Source organism: Etheostoma cragini, chromosome 18, assembly GCF_013103735.1.
Source record: "Etheostoma cragini isolate CJK2018 chromosome 18, CSU_Ecrag_1.0, whole genome shotgun sequence".
NCBI classification, from domain to species: Eukaryota; Metazoa; Chordata; class Actinopteri; order Perciformes; family Percidae; genus Etheostoma; species Etheostoma cragini.
The window spans coordinates 11,677-12,764 of record NC_048424.1 but is presented as its reverse complement, the minus strand read 5'-3'; the positions used below and the strand labels follow the sequence as shown (position 1 = coordinate 12,764).

Here is a 1,088-nt window from a genome sequence, read left to right as displayed (position 1 = left end):
CATATGTACCCCCAATATGATAATTCTGATATTTTCATCACTTTATTTAACATTTTTGTCACTTTATTCAAAATTTTTGTCACTTTTTCTGATATTTTAATCACTTTAATTTACATTTCTGTCACTTTATTCAATGTTTTTGTCACTTTATTCAATATTTTTGTCACTTTATTTAACATTTTTGTCAATTTTTCTAATATTTTCATCACTTTATTTAACATTTTTGTCACTTTATTCAACATTTTTGTCACTTTTTCAGATATTTTCATCACTTTATTTAACATTTTTGTCACTTTACTCAACATTTTTGTCACGTTTTTTGATGTTTTTGTCACTTTTTCAGATATTTTCATCACTTCATTTAACATTTTTGTCACTTTACTCGACATTTCTGTCACTTTTTTTATGTTTTTGTCACTTTTCTGATATTTTTGTCACTTTATTCAACATTTTTGATCCCTTTTTTCTTTTTTTATTGATTTCTTTCCTGTTCTGTTTCTGACGTTTTTGTTGTTTTCAACGTTTTTTTTGTTTTGTTTTCAACGTGCTCTGAAACTCTCTTCCTCTCAACATTATTTATTATATTATTATCCTTCTTCTCCATCTTTTTGCAGTGGCTGTTAACAGAAGCTGAGCTGTGACATTTTGTTGTTATTATTGCTTTAAGTAAAGATTTTATCTGTTATCTGTTTTGATTGTTTTTGGCATATTCTGCTTTAGAAGGTTATTTCAGCTATTTCTCATGTTTGTTATCTTATTTTGTTCTCTGTAACAGCACTAGTGTAGTAGTGACTGGTTCTAAATCTGCTATAGAAATAGACTCTGACCCTAAGGGTTCCCCCTCCCGTTTCAGACCCAGACTTATAAGAGGGTCGACAGGGACCCCTACTCTGGCGATGTGGCCAAGGTGGCAAACACCATGAAGAAGGAGCTCGGTCTGGGCCATGTAGACGGAGAGGCGTCCAACAAAGCCTGTCCCCGCGCACACCAGGGAGTCCGAGACCTCCACGAGTCCTCCTTTAGTCTCTCAGGTAGGCCTCCACGAGTCCTCCTTTAGCCCCTCAGGTAGACCTCCATGAGTCATCCTT

At 34.5% G+C, this 1,088-nt stretch overlaps 1 protein-coding gene across 1 annotated transcript in view; it reads left to right on the top strand.

Annotated features, from left to right (window-relative positions):
* LOC117961806 (dihydropyrimidinase-related protein 5-like) overlaps positions 1–1,088 on the top strand; it is an 11,319-nt gene that overhangs the window by 4,775 nt on the left and 5,456 nt on the right. The window contains exon 3 of the mRNA XM_034900741.1: positions 854–1,031. Within this exon, the coding sequence (XP_034756632.1) occupies positions 854–1,031 (178 nt within the window). The remainder of the gene's footprint in view (positions 1–853; positions 1,032–1,088) is intronic.